This window comes from Hippopotamus amphibius, chromosome 2 (assembly GCF_030028045.1).
Source record: "Hippopotamus amphibius kiboko isolate mHipAmp2 chromosome 2, mHipAmp2.hap2, whole genome shotgun sequence".
NCBI classification, from domain to species: Eukaryota; Metazoa; Chordata; class Mammalia; order Artiodactyla; family Hippopotamidae; genus Hippopotamus; species Hippopotamus amphibius.
In genome coordinates this window covers 177,075,918-177,092,557 of record NC_080187.1, presented here as the reverse complement: position 1 = coordinate 177,092,557, position 16,640 = coordinate 177,075,918, and the positions used below count along the sequence as shown (strand labels likewise).

At 37.3% G+C, this 16,640-nt stretch overlaps 1 protein-coding gene across 4 annotated transcripts in view; it reads right to left on the bottom strand.

Annotated features, from left to right (window-relative positions):
- SLC12A6 (solute carrier family 12 member 6) overlaps window positions 1-16,640 on the bottom strand; it is an 80,800-nt gene that overhangs the window by 54,244 nt on the left and 9,916 nt on the right. The window contains exon 1 of one of the 4 annotated variants that reach the window (XM_057721465.1): window positions 10,335-10,558. The exons of the other annotated variants lie outside the window; for them this stretch is intronic. Within the exon in view, the coding sequence (XP_057577448.1) occupies window positions 10,335-10,458 (124 nt within the window). The 5' untranslated portion in view covers window positions 10,459-10,558. Of the gene's footprint in view, window positions 1-10,334; window positions 10,559-16,640 lie in introns of those variants that run through there. 4 annotated transcript variants of the gene reach the window in all.

Below are 16,640 nucleotides of genomic sequence, written 5' to 3'. Positions count from 1 at the left end.
ATTTCACATTTTGGTTCCCTCCCCACCCCCAAAGAATCCCTGTACCCATTAGCAGTCAGTGTCCATTTCACCCCCACCTTGCCCAGTCCAAAGCAATCACTAATCTACTTTCTGTCTCTCTAAATTTACCTATTCTGGACATTTCATATAAATGAAATCATATGTGGTCTTTTGTGACTGGCTTCTTTCATTTTGCATAATGTCTTTAAGGTTCATCTATAGAGTAGCAACGTATCTGTATTTTATCTGTTTTTACTGCCAGATAATACTCCATTATATGGATATACCACACTTTATTTATCTATTCATCAGTTGGTGGACATTTGTGTTGTTTCTATAATTGGGGCTATCATGGATAATACCACAATGAACATTCCTGTACAATTTTTTTGTGTGGACATACTCTCATTTTGAGTATATACCTAGAAGTGGAATTGCTGGATCATATGGTAACTCTATATGTAACTTCTTGAGGAACTGCCAAACTGTTTTCCAAAGTGGTTGCACCATTTTATGTTCCCACCATAAGTATATCAGGGTTTCAATTTTTCCACAATCTTGTCAACACCTGTTATTGTATGTCTTTTTTATAAGAACCATCCTAGTGGACGTGAAGTGGCACCTCATTGTGGCTTTGATGCGCATTTCCTGATGACTAACGTGCTTAAATATGCTTGCTGACACTTTTTCATCTCCTCATCCCCATTTGGAAAGCTCTTTCTTACCTCTTTTTCCTCCCACAATTTTGAGGTTTTACTTTGACTTATTCAGTACTTTTACATCATAAATATTATTGAATTGTTCCCTGAAGTGTGTCTCTTTTGATTAGAGTCCTTACTTAGCATTTATATAACATTCCCAGAGAGCCTGTCATTTTCCACTTTTTCTATCCCTTTCATTTTTATTTGGTTAAAAACCTTTCTTAAATATTCTCAGGGAGGTTAAGTGGGTAATACTAAAGTTACATTTATGACAGTTCCCCCATGCAGAGTGGATGATATCTTCACTGGCAATAGGGATGTGGGATTATAGTCTTTTTCTCTTGGTAATATTCGCCCACTGTCTCCTAATTCCCAGTGTTGTGGATTAGAATTCTGATGTGAGTCTCATACTTTATAGGTATACCATGTTCTATCTGGAAGCCTCCAAAATGAATCCCTGGAGTTCAAAAACTTTACCAGGATAAGCCTAGGTGTGTTTTTCTCAACACTGATCTTCCCTGGAACGTCAATCTGCACTCTTTTGTTAGCTCAGGCAATTTTTATTTGTTTAATTACTGCTTCTCCTTCATTTGTTCCTTTTTCTGTAATGTATATTAGCCATGTTGGGTGTCCTAAATCTATCCTCCAAGTCTTTTACTTTTTTTCAATCTATTTGTATTTTTGGCTCTGGGCTTTGAATCTTCCAGGCCAATAAATGATAATATTCATTCCTTTATTTGATAATTATGTACTGGGTGCTTACTATGTACAAGACTGTGTTAAAAGCTCAGCAGGTATACAAGAGAAAATATTCCTGCTCTTATGGTGCTTACACTTTAGCGGAGATTTTTTTTTTTTAAGTGTATGTGCATGGATTGAAAGTCAGGTAGTAATAAGTATTTAGCTGGGAAACCATATTTTTGCTCCATAAGTTTTTTTTTTTTTTTACTTCACTTGAACTTCCTTAAGTGCTCCTATTGTTTATTATTTTCATATTCAAGTTACTGTCTCCTCTGGCATTTCTATTTAGTTGGTCTATTGCATTGTTTACTCAAAGTGCCTTTTCTCTTTCTGGCTGCCTGGCTTCCGCAGATTAGTTCTTTTTCTCTGTTACTTCAGAAGGGCTTAGGTTTCATTGTTGGAGGACCACAAGTAGGAGCAGTCTCAAGAGAATAGAAAGGCAAAGCAGCCTCTACCCTTGTAGATGGGGCAGGGCAGTAGGCCAGCTGCCAGCCCTGTAGAGGCCCAGGAGGAAGCCTCCCGGCTTGCAGGTCTCCTTACATCTCTCAGCCTCAGGGATAGGGAGACAGGAGTCCCCTGGCTCTTTCCCTTTCTCCCCATCAGGGGAGTCTGTGGATTTCTACCAAGTCAAGCTCTTTTCTGGACCTGCCATTCTTATCCTCACTCTGAGGATCTTGTCCAGCCCTTGAGAAAAAAAGACCTGGGTCAGCTCTCCCTAACAGAACTCCCACAGAGCTCAGGTCTCATTTGCATCTAACTGTTCATCAGAAGCATGGGCCATCTGGCTCAGGAATGGCAGATACAGGCTGGAATTAGTAACAGAAGGAAAGGGAGATTTCACCTTCCCGGAACCCTCTCTGAAAAGTAGGTCCTGGTTACAGAGTAATACTAAAAATATTCAAATCTTGGCAAAGAAGTCAACATTTTAAAAAGCCTCTGTGAGGTCCAAACATCTGTGGGTTGTATCATGTTCAGCTACTGCCCTAAATGTTAAGCTCTGAGAAATAAGGAAGATCTTAATGTTAGTTGGATTTAAAGGTTTTGATGAGATGGATGAATCTCAATTATGTTGTATAAAAGCAGTCAGACAAAAAGAAGTACATATTGTATGATTCTATTCATATAAAATTATGGAAAATGCAAACTAATGTACTATAGTGACAGAAAGCAGATCAGTGGTTGCCTGGGGACCAGGGAATTAGGTGAGTGGGTTACAAAAGGGTACAAGGAAACTCCTGACGGTGATGAAAATGTTATCTTGACTATGATAATTGTTACAGGAGTGTTATGTTAAAATTCAAACTGTTATACTTTAAATACGTACAGTTTATTTTACATCAATTATACCTCAATAAAACTTTAAAAGAAGTGTTTTGTTTGTATGTTTGCTGGGGGTTTTTTTGGCCGTGCCCCGTGCTTTACAAGATCTTAGTTTCCCAACCAGGTATTGAACACATGTTCCCTGCAATGGAAGTGAGGAGTCCTAACCACTGGACGCCAGGGAATTCCCAAAAGAAGTAATGACTGGGAAAAACATTTTTAATTTACATCACTAAGGGTTGATATCCCTAAATATAAAGAACATCTAAAAATAAAGAAAAACACCAACAGGTAAGAGAAATGAACAGAAAGTTACTGAACTTTTGTGAGTTCGAAATTTTCCATAATAAAAAACATATAATTTTCAAAAAAATCTTAAAACACTGTCCCTCATCTTCATGTAATACACACTACAACTGAAAAGATACAAATATAATTACAAAGCTATTACATGTTTGGAGCACACTGCAAAGTATCTTTGAGTGGTTATGGATACTGAATGATGGAATAATCAAAGTTGGGGTAGAGGATCAGTCAAGTCATCTTGGAGGAAATGAGTATGAGCCTAGTCTTGAAGTAATGTGGGTTTGTGTAATTTTTTAATGGTGTAGACAGGGAGTAGAAAGCAGAAGAGAGTTCAGAGGAAGAAAAATATATGGACAAAGGCAATGTGGTGGTGGAAAGATGAAGATAGCTTTTGAAAAGGATTCCTACTACAGGTTCACCATTTCTAATACAACCATGGAAATCTCTTGTCACAAAAAGGTTATATGATGCAGTGTTAAGAACACATAGGAAAGGAAATGAAATCCAATTCAGTATATGAGGGTTTGGAATAGATCAAAATCATTTATGTTATTTTGTACCATATTCAACCTTTGCCATGTCTGTGCTCCACCTATGTTAGTATTTTTCCTTAAACAGACTTGTGTTTTTACCTAGATTCATTCTAAGTAATAAGACCCATGAAATGAAATACTACATTTTTTTCTAATACACTAAAACACATCTTTCATACCTTTAGCAGCATATTTATTCTTAAAGTTATACTAAAATTTAATTCTTTCACTTACTCCATATGCCCGTTTTTTTCTAACCTTAGTCGTTAAGGCTCCTATTACCATCTCACTGGTAAGGAGCATCTCCCTTGAAAGCCAAGGAGTGGAAGGCTACTAAAAGATCAGACTGAGCCAGGTTTCTTGCCTGTTCATCTCTCTCAATTTTTAGCATCATTTGAAAGAATATCCTACATTTGGAAATATTCTACACCAAATAAAAAAGCAATCTAACACATGAAAAGTTAGAAGCAACAAGTAACTTTCAATTCTGAAAAATTCACGAAGACAAAAGAAATAGAACCTAAGAAGAATTAGTAACTACTGAGAAAACAGAGCAGCCTACTTCAGAAAACATAACATGTTTAAACATGTGTTTAAACTAGAAAGAAACAGTGTGGTGTGATGAAAAGAAAACTGGCTTTAAAGTCACAGAGACTTTACTTTGAATTCCACATTTACCACTTAAGCTACTTAAATTTCTTGTCACTTCACTTCCCTCATCTCTAAAATGGCAATTATGGTTACCTGTCCTGGTTGTTGTAAGGATTAAATAAGCCAATATTTATTTGTAAAGCATCTGGCATTATTACTGTAATGTTGATGACATTTTTCATGTAAAATCGTTTCCTCTTTCAAACTGGCAAAATCAAGAGATGCTAGAGCCTTTAATGTTACCAGCTTATAATCAATTTTGTAACCTATACCATATGTCCAAATTCAGTCTGAAATTTGAAAACTTTTTGAATAATTTACAACTTGTTAAAATTATACTCAGTAAGGTTTCATAATCCTAAATTAAATGTTGGTTTGTGTATAGAATTTTAAGATATTAAGCAATATGTATGTATATATATTTTGGAGAAATTTTATCTTTATCAAATTAATCAGTTCTACTCTGGTATATTTCCTGTGCGGCAAAAGTAGCAGAGTACACAGAGGGCTGGTACATTAAGCAAGAAAAATCTGGGGAGCAAGAAATTCTAAAAAAATCAATGATAAATTGTGAATCACTATATTGTACACCTGTAACATACAGTATTGCACATCAACTATACTTCAACCAAAAAACTCTAAATATATTTAAAAAATTGGTGATAACAGTATTGAAATGGAGAATGAAAGTGTTATCACTTTCACTGTCTGAGTGTAACATGAATATGACAAAGAAGGGTTAATGATCTAAACAAAGTTTTAAAGTGTAGAGAACTGAAAGCTATCAGTCTCAAATTTGTATTCTTGTATTAAGGTCTTAAACAGAGTTAAAAAAAAAACATGGTAAAAAGAATTGGGAAGATATTTCAGAGAGGTGTCAGTCTTTCTGACAATGACGGAATAATGAGGGGGGGAGAACAACATGCCTCATGAAGCCGCGTTTAAGGATAAACTTTCGACTCTGAGATTTAAAAACATGCAGATATGAATTTCTGTTAGTTGGGTTGGTAAAAACAGAACCAAAAACCAAAAACAAACCCCCAACATGTGAATAGCTAAAAAGCTTTTAAATCTTCACTATAGAAAAGATTTTTTTTATCAACATAAAGAACTCCTCAGTTGTCTATTTCAACCTATTTCAGTGTTAGTCAATAAAAAGGTAGTCATATCACCTTTCTTAGAACATAAGCTTTCACGGGTAACAAGCAGCACTAATGTTTAGGTAACAGTTTAACATCTTGAGGTTCTTAATAAAATTTAAACTCCATTTAACATGAAATCTCTCTCCAGAGTATGCACTCATGCCATTTGGGTTGCTAAGAGTTAATGTTTGGAAATGCTGTTCAATACCAATATAATGGTCCCTTCTTTTCTGTTATAGGTTCGTCTCTTCAAATGTCCTTAGAAATCTTCCAATCTGCTAGCTGTATCAAGTGAAGGCAAGTCCAGCAGTTAAAATCTACCCAATCCATAGACACTATAAGATCTTATGAGGGAATTCCCTTCCCTGGTTTGCCTAGTGGTTAGGACTCAGTGATTTCACTTTGAGGCCCAGGTTCAATCCCTGGTCAGGGAACTAAGATCCCACAAGCCACACAGTGTGGCCAAAAAAAAAAAGAAAGAAAAAAAGAGCTGATGAGTGAGGGAGAAGACCTGGAACAATTATTTCACAGAAATATGTAAACTCAATAAATATTAAAATGAATGAATGTAACATTTATACCTGATTAAGTAAATACAATACAGTAAAATTCTTGCATTGTTCCTATAAAAAAAAACACAGATTTCATAATATTTACATCAAACCCTGTGACCCATGCACATTAACATAAAAAGCAACTTTCTCTTATTTTTCAAAAGCCAGGACTTGGCACCATGGTGAGATGGGAAGCACATAAAATTTAGGACTTCTGAATACAGGCTCTGCTACTACTCACCATGGAGCTGTAGGCAAGTTACTGTCAACAGCCTCAGTTTCCTTATCTCTAAAAAGGCAAGGGACATCCCTGGTGGTGCAGTGGTTAAGAATCCCCCTGCCTATGCAGGGGACATGGGGTTCAATCCCTGGTCCTGGAGGATCCCACATGCCATGGAGCAACAAAGTCCGTGCACCACAACTAATGAGCCTGCAGTCTAGAGCCAGTGAGCCACAACTATTGAAGCTCGTGCAACTAGAGCCCATGCTCCACAACAAGAGAAGCCAATGCAGTGAGAAGCCCTCGCACCGCAACAAAGAGTAGACCCTGCTCGCCACAACTAGAGAAAGCCCACGCGCAGCAAGGAAGATCCAACACAGCCAAAAATAAAATAAAGTAAAAAGGCATCAATAACACCCATTATCCCACAGAGTGGGGAGAGGATAAAATTGGTTAACACTTCTTCACTAAGCAGCCTCATCCCCACCACATGCCCGATGTGCTAACTACTTTAAAATTCTGTTTCCCACATGCTCTACGTCTTCCTCTTATTCCTTCTAATTGTTCCTACTGCTTGCAATCTCTTTGTCTAAACCTCCCTTCAAGAATCAGTTGTGTCCCATCCTCCGAGATACCTGTCCAGGGTCCCTCTGAGCAATATTATAATCCTCTCCAGCATTTGTTATCCAAAGCTGTTTCTTTTTGTTCTTATTAAACCACTAATAACAATATAATGAGTAAATGGTAGCTCTTATTTTTGAGTGCTGTGTCACGTGTGTTAAGTGCTTTATGTTCATTTTCCCATTAATTCACAAGCACCTTGTGAAGTAAGTAGTACTGTTATTCCCTTTATCAATGAGTAAAGTAAGGCTTAGAAAAGTTAAATAACTTGCCCAAAGTCACTCAAGCAATAATTAATACAAATTATCACTACTCCTAATTAGTAATAATTAGTAGGACTTGCATTCAAAGCCAGGTGCCTGGCTCCAAAGCCATTCTGCTGCCTTTGGTAGGGAACTTATACTTCCTTTGCCTTTGTAGCCTTAGGAAAAAAGTACACCACCTGGCATGAACATGTGTTTAGTGAGTAAAAGAAGGCAGAGAACAAGTTTGTACACTGAATTGCCTATTATGTGTAATTCACCTGGACGTGGAAATACAAAATTATCCAATAAGGTCTCAACCCTCAAGGAGCCTATAGTCAGTCTATTTGGGAGAGAGACAAACAGGTGAACAGGTGATTGCAATATGGGGTGTGGTACATGCTATTTCTATGGACAGGATTCAGAGAAAACAGGAAAGGGCACCTAAACTGGACCAGGGAGGAGGAATACAGTCAAGAAAGATGTTAGGTAAGTCTGAGTTTCCGCTTTTCCCTTTGAAACCAAAATTAAGTAGGGTTTTATTAGACTGGCATTCTAGCAGCTGGCATGGCAGGGGTGAATGTACATTTTTTTAATTGAAGTATAGTTGATTTACGATATTAGTTTCAGGCGTACGACAGTGATTTTATATTTTTATACATTACGAAAGGACCACCACAACGTACTTTTTAAAAGTAGCTTATGTGGACTTCCTAGGTGGCGCAGTGGGTAAGAATCTGCCTGCCAATGCAGGGGACATGGGTTCGAGTCCTGCCCCAAGAAGATACCACATGCCGCGGAGCAACTAAGCCCGTGCACCACAACTATTGAGCCTGTGCTCTGGAGCCCATGAGTCACAACTATTGAGCCCATGTGCTGCAACTACTGAAGCCCACGCGCCTAGAGCCTGTGCTCTGCAACAAGAAAGGCCACCGCAATGAGAAGCCCACGCACCACAATGAAGAGTAACCCCTGCTAGCCGCAACTAGAGAAAGCCCGTGTGCAGCAACGAAAACCCAGCACAGCCAATAAAATAAATAAATTTATTAAAAAAAATAAATAAAAAAATAAAAGTAGCTTATGTCTACATTTATATTTCTATTTTATCTCAAACTACCTGTCTAGTTCAAATAAATCTCATCTTCTAAAAAACACATTTTAAAGGATGATCTGCTTTCTAAATATGTTCAGTTTAGATGATGGTACATCATATTTTTCTCTCCTCACAGACAAAGAAGGAAAAACACTCAGTTTAAAAAAGTGATGGGTTACATAACTGGCTAGTATGAGAGGTGCTTGCAACAAAACGACAATCAATTCAGGATTTTAACACAGAAGAACAAGTGGCTACAACTTATCACATCTCAAGCAAGTGCTCCAAAACCACTATCTATCCTCAAAAACATTTTATTCCAAAGCAAAACAAAAAACCTTTGAGGTTTTCCCCATATACATTTCCTTCCTTTTTCCTCTCTAATTTAACCCTACAATAAAGATAAATAGAATTTAGATAATGTATTCCCATCAGTTGTTCACTTATGAAACAATAGTTCATTCAAGTGTATACTTTCTGGGCTGTCATGGAAAAACGCCAAAATAAAAAGCCTTATTAAATTCAAGTTAGATCATATCTGTCACTTCTTCCTTGTTCAAAACAACTACCACGGAAGAAAGTAAATTAAGCCTAGCAATGTCACTTATTCAGTGTTGATTGCTATAATTTTTTGTTTACCAGCTTTCTAGGTGGTTACTAATAGATTAAATGATTTCAACACTGTTCTAATCTGAATAAAGCAGATTTCCCCAAACAGTATGGGACCAGTAAAGATGAAATAATAAAACAGAGTAGAAGTGATGAAGAATGAAGAATGTGGGATTAATGAGACAACAGCAAAAACAAAAGCTTAACAGGATTAAAATCTAAGGGCAGCAAACAAAACAAAGAAGGTGCAGCTTCAAACATACAATCCCCAAAGAGAACCTAACTTCTTTGACTTAGAGTTGTGGAGAATCAGGTTCAAGTACAAAACAGGTTAACCTTACTTTCTTTTTTAATTGTAGTTGATTTACAATACTGTGTTATTTTCAGCTGTACTGCACAATGATTCAGTTTATACATATACATGCTCTTTTTTACATATTCTTTTCCAGATTCTTTTCTCTTATAGGTTATTACAAAATACTGAGTATAGTTCTGTGCTACACAGTAGGTCCTTGCTGAGGTTAACCTTACTTTCAACTAATCACCCTATTTATTTAGCAAAATGAAACATAACCTGGTGAAAAAAAAAATACCTTGGTGGACAAAGAGTTTCCATAAAACCTTCTTTCTTATCTTCCCCAAGTAAATTCTCTCACTAAAAGGAAAAGGTAAACAAATGGAACTTTTCTTGATAAGCCTTATCTTTAAGTTAGAGATTTTTAAAAATTAATGAATGCTTGGTAGGACAGGAGAGGGTCAACAGCAGTTTACAGCAAAGAACTGTGATGTGTTTACTTGCTATAAGGGAAAGTTAGAATCATGGAATCCAAAAGAGTTTTAAGAGATTTTTATTCCCTTAACCCGTACTCATGCACTAGAGGAATTTTTGACAATTTATGAAAGTTACAGACAAACTATAAAGGGCTTCAAACCATGACTGTATTTAATACCATAATATTAACTCAGATTTTAATGGCATGTTAAAAATTCAAAATCACAATTCCCCCAGCAAATGTAACTATTATCATTTAGAGAAAATAGGGATAATCCCATTCATCAAATTTATTAAACCTGAAGGTATGCTAGTCACCATAATGACCTACTGTACTTTTGTTTTCACTGAAGAATTCTTTGACCATTCACTACTGAATTACTGTTTAACTGGTAAACTGAGGCAAAATATTGAATAACTTGAGAAGTCAACAAGTGCAAAGTCCACTGTACAAAACTACTGAACCATGCTCCCTGCTTTTGTACTCTTCCACATACAATTTAAACTGTCTGAGCAAAAGATGAATTCTAAATTCCGCATAAATTGCCTCTAACTGTGCCTTTTCGCTTGAAAACGCTTTTCATACACTGCCACCGATTCAGTTTCACCTGTAGGTAATGAACACAGAACTCATTGTGGGGAAAAACAAACCAGAATGTGAAAAAAGTAAGATAAGTTATCAGATATACAAGGGAGTGAAACAGTTGATTTAAAAGCACTTTAACCACAATACTTTTTCTCCATTCTTAGAGAGGCATCTTGAATATTTTAGTGACTGTTTCTTTCACGAAAACCCCCAGTTTCCCAAGCTCCCACGCTGAGTACTCACCTGATTCATCTGAATGCTGAATCCCCGCTTCTACTTCTGCTAAGCTGGGCTCCCCCTCTTGGGAGACCGAAGCTGCTGCCCCCTCCTCTGTATCCTCTACCTTAGTCACGATGAAGTGCGGCATTGCAACCAGGAACCTGTGCTCTTCCTGTATTTAAGCTTCCTTCCAGTCCACTTCCCTGCCTATCTCTTCTTTGCTGTGCCCCTTTCCGACTCTGATCACTGCCCACGGGAAACCTAGGCTGGGAATGGGGAAGTACTTTCAGCTCACGTGACCTACAGCCCCAAGGGAGTGGAACCTGGAAGACACGCCTTCCACAGTGCTTACCGTTCACTTAAAAGGATTAAGCATTCCACCTCTTGCTTATTAAACTCTAAGAATCCCAAGAACTGTTTAGGCTGCTTTCCCAGAGCTGCCGATGGCTAGAGTGTAGGCAGAAGGCGTGGAACTCCGCCCACTGTGTGCTCATCCTCTTGTTTCCTTGAGTTATTTGCACCTCAGGATCTCAACTTCTGCCCTCAGATCTCACAAGAGAAATAAGATTAGGGAACAGTTCATTCCATAAACTTTTCTTTTTAAAGAAAGACTGGCACTACATCAATTTGGAAAATTAAACAAACTATTTGTAAGCCCCTGTTGTTGCTTTATTTCAAAGCATATTGAAAACAGTCATACAGATCAGTTTTTTTATCTTTCAGATAAGAATATTCATTCAGTATTTAATGAATACCTATATATTTTATAAAGACATAGTTCTAGATGCTGTAGTGTATACAAGGACATCCAACAAGAGACATTAACTTTCCCGAAAGTCCAAGTTTGTTTAAAAGAGCAAAATATTTTTAAAGGGAAGAGCTCAGAATTTTTTGTATTGTACAGTTTAAACGTGTTTAAAAACAAAAATCCAAGAAAATCCCCAATTAAGAGGTGTATAGTTCCTTCAGCACACACTTAAAATAACATACTTGATATAGTTTATCAGATAACTGTGTTCTCAGTTGATGACTTTAACTACAGAGTATGAGGCCCTATCTCTGCACCTAGACAAGGGAGTTCAGTAACCTGAGCTCTGTGCTAATTTCCATGTTAATAATGTAATATGAGGGCTTTACTGTTAGTAACACCTGACAAACAAGATGGCACTACACTTATAGGAGAAGAATGGTTTATAATCTCCATTTGTTCCAATATACCACTTCTAGAAAAAAAATGAAGCCAATAGTTGTTAAAGACCTATTTTGTGCTCTGCATTGCACTAGAAACTTTCCATCATGATCTCATTTAATTATCACAGAAACAGAAACATTAGTCCAGGAACTTGCCCAAAGTTACAGAGCTTGTAAATGGTGAAGCCCACTTAAAAACCTCTAATACTCTCGTTGTAGGTAGCACAGAAGTTTCATAGAAAACTCATATACACTTACCTAAATTCTATTTCATGGGTTCCTGTATAATGCTGGTTTGTAATGTTGGCTGCACATTGGTATCACCTGGGGAGATTTTAGAATGACTAATGCCTGGGTCCCATCCCAGCTATTCTGATATAATTGCTCTGGAGTAGAACCTGGGCAACAGGACTTTTAAAAATTCCCCCAGGTGGTTCTAACAGGCAGCCAAGGTTGAGAACTATCAATAAGAGAAAGGGAAATGTTTGTCACTTGACAAGGCTTTGAAACTATTTTTTTATCTCTGATAGAAACTAAGTCAGTTGTGGTAGTGCCCTTGGTGATTTTTCCATATTTACAACTTAGGTAGCTACGCAACTAATTTACTCAAAGCAACTTAAAGCAACTACCAAATTGCCAAAGAGTGCAATATTATATTCTAGGTTCCAAATGTATTAATACTTTAGTGCCACTGGTTATTTCCAATGGGATCTGGCTTTTCATATTTAATTTATTAAGAGAGATTAACTGTGGCTAATCTTTTATAGTCAGTGGACAGAAACAATGACGTGTTTATAAATCTATGTACAGCTTGTACATATAAGCCTATGTACAAATGTTATCCGGTCACCTCTCCCCTTTAAAAAAAAAAAAAACCCCGAAGCAAGAGAGTAGCACAGACATATATGTACTACCAACTGTAAAATAGATAGCCAGTGGGAAGTTGTTATATAACAAAGGGAGTTCAACTCGAGGATGGAAGATGCCTTAGAGAACTGGGACGGGGAGGGTGGAGGGGACTCGGGCGGGGGCGGGGGGGAGTCGAAGGAGGGAAGGAATACGGGAATATGTGTATAAAAACAGATGGTTGAACTTGGTGTACCCCCCAAAAAAAATAAATTAAAAAAAAAAACCCAAACTAAACAAGTAGGAATGTAACAAATTCCCGTTAATCTACGATAGGAGTAATTTATTTACCATATTGATGCTTTGGTACCACAATGGTCAGCAAGTTTAAAATAGTTCTCTCCTAGAGTGCACTGTAGATAATAGTGCAGGGGCATAAAAAATTCACGGCATAGTTAAAGTAATACAGAAAATGTTGGGGGGAAAGTGGCAAAGAAGAGATGTGTAAGTGCTATATAGAACAGAGGAAAGACAGAGAAGGTGGGATTTAAGAAACAGCTATTTAAAGTACAATAAACTACCGCAATGAGGTATACCATTCCACAACCACCATGATGGCTAAAACTGGTAAGAGTGACAATACCAAATTTAGTGAGAATGTGGAGTGAAAGGAACTTTCATATGTTATTACTGGAGTGTAAATTGGTTCACCCACTTTGCAAAAGGGTCTAGTACTTTCCCCTATAATCCAACAATTGCACCCCTCGGTATTTACCCCCTGAATGAAAATACATTCCCACATGAGGGCTTGTGTAAGAATGTTCATAGCAGTTTATTAACAATAGCCCCAAACTGGAAACCCAGGTGTACATCCACAGGAGAATGGATAAATAAACTCTGACATATTCATACCAAGGATTACTCTTCAGCTATAAAAAGGAATGAACCAGTGTGATACCTGCAACAATATGGATGAATCTCAAAAACATGCTAGGTGAAAGAAGCCTTAAACGAAAGAGTACACACTATATGAAGCCACTAACAGGAGGTTTTAGAGCTGGCAAAAGTAATGTGATGCAAAAAAAAACAGGACAATGGTTGCCTATGGGGGAATGGAAGTGGAGATGGGACATGAGAGCACTTTCCAGAGTGATGGTAATATTCTACATCCTGACAGAGTTTAAAGTTCCATAGGTACATGCATTTGTCAAAATTCAGTCAATCTTCACTTAAATTGCGTGTATTTTATTATATGAAAAGTTTAACTCAAAAGAAAGAAAGCTGCAAACAGATACTGAATTCTAACTAATAATATGCATTTTAAAGTATTTGGGGAAAATGAACTAATATCTGCAATTTACCTTGAAATGCATATAATAAGATAAATGGATAGATATGTGACAAGAAAAGCATAACAAAATAATGATAGATTCTGGGTGGTAAGTATACAAGTGTTCACTCTGAGTGAATTTTCTGTATGTTTGAAATTTTTCATAATAGAATGTTGAAAAAATACAATAAACTGACACCATTATGAAAATGAACAGGCAAGTCAAAGACTGGGAGAAAATATTTATAAAACATATGCTTGGACTTCCTAGGTGACGCAGTGGTAAAGAATCCGCCTGCCAATGCAGGGGACACGGGTTCGAGCCCTGCCCTGGGAAGATTCCACATGCCACGGAGCAACTAAGCCCGTGCGCCACAACTATTGAGCCTGTGCTCTAGAGCCTGTGAGCCACAGCTACTGAGCCCATGTGCTGCAACTATTGAAGCCCATGCGCCTAGGGCCTGTGCTCCACAACAAGAGAAGCTACTACAATGAAGAGCCTGCGCACCACAATGAACAGTAGCTCCCGCTCGCAGCAACTAGAGAAAGCCCGTGTGCAGCAACAAAGACCCAACGCAGCCAATAAATAAAAATAAATAAATAAATAAATTTATAAAAAAACAAAAATATATGCTTGACAAAGGACTTGTATTTTGAATATATAAAAATCCCCTACAACTCAATAATAAAAAGACAACTCAATAGAAAATGAGCAAAAGATTCAAACAGACAATTCATAAAGGAAGCTATACACATGGCTAAGCGTTTGAAAAAATGCTCATCAGCATCAGTGGCCAACAGGGAAATGCAAATTAAAATCACAATTAAAACTGTTGGCAAGGACGTAGAGCAAATGTTGATGGGAATGTTGGTGCGATGACTTTGGAAGAATGTCTGGCAGTTTTTTAATAAATTTAAACATATACCTACCCTATGACCCAGCAATTCCTCTTCTAGGTATTTACCCAAGAGAAATAAAAATTACCCAAGAGAAATAAAAGCTAAGTCCACAAAAAATTTTGAACAAGTATGTTTTTAGCAGCTTTATTCGTAATAGCCCAAACAGGAAACAGACTAGTATCCATCACAGGATAAGCAACCCATAGTATGTTCATACAACAGATTATTACCCAGCAATAACCAGGAATGAACTACTGATACATTCAACAACATGGATGAATCTCAAAAACATTATAAATTATACATTACACATTAATTACATACATACTGAAGTGTTCAGGTGTGAAGCACAGTGATGTCTGCAACTTACTTTGAAATGCTTCAAAAATGGATGGATCAATGAATGGAAAGGATAAATATGTGATAAAACAAATACAGCAAAATGTTAATTGTAGCATCTGGAGGATATGGATATGCGTGTTCATGAAACAGTCTTTCGACTTTTGTGTATGTTTGAAATTTTTCATTAAAAAAGTTGGAAAAAATACAATGAACTGAATGAAGCTCACTGAAATCTAAAAAACTGGATTGGAGTACAACACAAATCACTTGTGGGTCAAATTTCATTTCACATAAAATTCAGGCAGCTACATAAATGCTTTTCTTGATTCTAGAGTGTCAAATATTGCTTTAAATCAGAGTCATCCTACAGGTCTGAAATATTTACATTTTCACATTAAAAAAACACAACACGCCCCCAAGGAATTCCCTGGCAGCCCAGCGGTTGGGACTCCACATTTCCACTGCCAGGGGCCCAAGTTCCCAGGTTCGATCCCTGGCTGGGGAACGAAGATCCTGAGTGGCGCAGCCAAAAAAATTAAAAACAAAAAGCCAAAAATAAAAACAACCCCCCCACCCCCAACAAAATCCAAAGGAGAACAAACTTGTGGTTGCCAGTAGGGAGATAAGGTGAGGGAGGGAGGGATTGGAAGTTTGGGATTAGCAGACGTACACTATTATATACAGAATGGATAAACAAGGTCCTACTATATAGCACATGGAACCATTAATATATTCAGTATCCTGTAATAAACCATAATGAAAAAGAATATGAAAATGAATATATATATAGTATAACCGAATCACTTTGCTGTCTAGAAGAAATTAACACAACATTGTAAATCAGCTATACTTAAATGAAATAAATTTTTTAAAAAATTTATGATATTTTGAAGCAGTAAGAAAGACTTAAGGCCAGGCTAGGGCAAAAGGGGCATTTCTTATGTTATTACTTCCACAGTGCTTTATACATTAGGCTAAATATCGAGTGCACTGAAGCCCGGGCACTCTAGGGCCCACGTGCCACAACTACTGAGCCTGCATGCTGCAACTACTGAAGCCCATGTGCCTAGAGCCCATGCTCCACACAGCAAGAGAAGCCACCACAGGGAGAAGCCCGCTCACTGAAATGAAGAGTAGCCCCCTCGCCACAACTAGAGAAAACCCACATGCAGCAACAAAGACCCACTGCAGCTAAAAATAAAAAAAACAAACACAAGAACAAAACATCAGAGAAATCTAATGCTTTACTGAGGCTGAAGGCATCATGCATTTATTCAATATATATTTGAGTGTTCACTAAGTGCCAGGAAATAGGAATGCAATAGAGCACAAGACACTCTTCCTGCCCTCAAGGAGCTCACAGTCTTGTTATTCAATTAACTACACAATAAAAAAGTCAATATAAAACCGGGACTGTAAGTATAATACAGTATAAGCATAGAAAGAAACTTGAGAGGACAACACAGTACTACCTTGCCCAGTTACTTCTGCAGGGACCTAAAGTTGTAAGTGTTTGCTAGAGGAAAGAATGTAGTAGGATAGTTGATGGCTAGCTAATTTGATAGTTACGCCATCCATTTTGGCTACTGATCCAAATACTAAAGAAGGTATTATCAAAAGCCTCTGAATACTTAGAGCCCTCAGCTTCTACTGCTACCTTTTTCACAATATTACAATTCCTTGTGTAAGACTGCTGATCTCAATGTCATTATACCCTAGGT